Source organism: Manacus vitellinus, unplaced genomic scaffold (genome assembly GCF_001715985.3).
Source record: "Manacus vitellinus isolate BGI_N305 unplaced genomic scaffold, ASM171598v3 scaffold_62_pilon, whole genome shotgun sequence".
Taxonomy (NCBI): Eukaryota; Metazoa; Chordata; class Aves; order Passeriformes; family Pipridae; genus Manacus; species Manacus vitellinus.
In genome coordinates this window covers 632,396-634,643 of record NW_021940704.1, presented here as the reverse complement: position 1 = coordinate 634,643, position 2,248 = coordinate 632,396, and the positions used below count along the sequence as shown (strand labels likewise).

General features: G+C 59.1%; 1 protein-coding gene across 1 annotated transcript in view; it reads right to left on the bottom strand.

Moving 5' to 3' along the window:
- UTP14A (UTP14A small subunit processome component) overlaps window positions 1–2,248 on the bottom strand; it is a 4,760-nt gene that overhangs the window by 1,325 nt on the left and 1,187 nt on the right. The window contains exons 3-8 of the mRNA XM_029963746.1: window positions 2,142–2,236; window positions 1,930–2,053; window positions 1,762–1,839; window positions 969–1,326; window positions 438–814; window positions 1–69 (exon numbers count right to left, since the gene is read on the bottom strand). Of these exons, the coding sequence (XP_029819606.1) occupies window positions 1–69; window positions 438–814; window positions 969–1,326; window positions 1,762–1,839; window positions 1,930–2,053; window positions 2,142–2,236 (1,101 nt within the window). The remainder of the gene's footprint in view (window positions 70–437; window positions 815–968; window positions 1,327–1,761; window positions 1,840–1,929; window positions 2,054–2,141; window positions 2,237–2,248) is intronic.

Sequence of the window (2,248 nt, the reverse complement as noted above, 5' to 3'; positions counted from 1 at the left end):
GAAGTCGGCGACCACGTCGTCCCCAGCGAAGGCCTCTGTGATCATCCCGCGCTGGTCGATGCCACCCTCCTGCAGAGGGACGAGGCAGAATAGGTTTAGGGGTTACTGTGGGAACTGGGAGGGACTGGGAAGGGCCTGGGACAAACTGGGAGGTGCCGGGGCAGTGGGAGGGGGGTAAAAATTACTGGGCATTACTGCGTGGGGGTTTAGGGTTACTGTAAGGGGGTTTAGGAATACTGGGAGTTAGTAGTTTGGGGCTTATGGTTACTTGGAAGGGGTTTAGGGTTACTGCTTTGGGGTTACTGTGAGTTACGGAAAGGAGTTTTGGGGCTACTGGAAGGGAGTTTAGGGTTACTGGGAATTAGTGGTTTGGGGTCTAGTGTTACTGGTTGGTGTTTTGGGTACTGAGGAGCATGGGAGAGGCCCGTCATGCTCACCTCTTCCTCCACGACCACAGGCAGGCTTGGGCAGTCCATCTCCTGGGGCTTCCCATCCAGTACAGCCTCCAGGCTGATCATCTTCTTATCTGTTGTTTTTTCGGCATGTCTGTCCCCAGCCGTTCTTTCCTTCTGCTGCTGCACTTGCTTCCCTGCTCTCGGGGCCACTGGCTTCTCCTGCTCTTCCACAGGCTCCTCCTTGGCCAGACCCTCCACATCCTCCATGGTCTGCACACGGTGCAGCTGCTCTGAGAGCAGGAGCTGCTCCTGGGCCTGAGGGGGTGGCTCCAGCCCCATGCTCACCGGCTCCTCAGCACAGAACGGGGGGATGGGGCTGTCCCCCGGCCGCTCAGCACTGGCCTCAGTCTCACCAGCACCTACACATTGAGGGTGTAAATGGTCACTCTGAGCAGGGTGGGAGAGTAAGGGCAGCTCTGTGAAAACAGCCAAAAACCGCCCCCAAGCCCCCCTTCCTTTGCCCAACCCTGCAGCACTCCCAGCCCCCCCTGCTTGGGGTCTCATGCTCCTCACCGTGCCCTTCAGGGCTCCCTGCCCGCTCCTGTCGTGCCTGCCGCTTCTGCTCAAAGTCTTGTAGCAGAGCTTCCTCCTCTGACAGCTCCTCCTCTTCCTCCTCCTCAATCTCCTCCTTGCTCTCTGCAGCACCAGGCACTGTGCCATCTCTGGGAGCCTCCTGTGCCTCAGGCTCTGGGGCCGGGGCGCTGGGCTTGCCCAGCATCCAGGGATTAGCCGTGCTGACCCTGGTGGGGATGGGCACGGCTGCAGGATCCTCTTCGGGCACCTCGCACGGCTCCTCCTCAGGTGGCTCCACCTGCACCTTCTGCATCAGCTCCTTGTTCCTGGCCAGCTGTTCCTGCATGGCCTTGCGGGCCTAGGGGGCACCAAAAAACTCTATTACAAGGCAGAGAACTCATTCCCACCTTCCCTGCTCACCTCAGCTTCTCCCACTTCCCCAGTCAGCACTGGGGACCTTGTCATGGCCTTTCAATGCATAAAGGGGCTTATAAGAGAGAGACTTTATAACACATCCTGGAGGGGCAGAACAAGGGGGAATGGCTCCACACTGACAGAAGGCAAGCATAGATAGGATATGTACAAATTCTCCCCTGTGAGGGTGGTGAGGCCCTAGTACAGGGTGCCCAGAGAGATTGTGGCTGGACACTTCCATCTCTGGAAGTGTTCAAGGGCAGGTTGCATGGGGCTTGGAGCAACCTGGGCTACTGGAAGGTGTCCCTGCCCATGGCAGGGGGGTGGAATGAGATGAGGTCCCTTCCAACCAAACCCTTCTGTGACTCCATGATCTCACCTCCAGGTCATACTTGGCCATAATGGCCCTGGATCGGGCCCACTTTCCCTTGTTCTGGTGTTTAAGGCTCATCCGTTCCTGGAGGGAAAGAGAGAGAGAAACATCACACAGAGCTCTCCAAGCAGCAGGGCCCTCTTGAGGAATGGGGCTGAGGTACCAAGGTAGCACCTGCATCCTGAGCTGCTCCAGCTCCTCCAGCCGTGCCAAGGCAGCTGCAGGGTCCGACTTGTGCAGCTGCTCAAACTCCTTCAGGGCCTGGCGCCTCCTGCTCTTCTTCAGCACACGATGGTACCTAGGGCACGAGGGCAGGTGAGGGCTCAGGGTCTGGGGGGCCTCCAGTCCTCCCCACTGCCCTGAGCCCAGCACAGGCACAGCCTCACTTCTTGCTCTTGATCCTCTTCTCTCGCCGAGCCTTGGCCTCGTAGTAGGACTGCACAGCCCGTGCCTTCTGCAGCTCTGCCCGCCGCCGCCGGGCCTGACAGGGAGC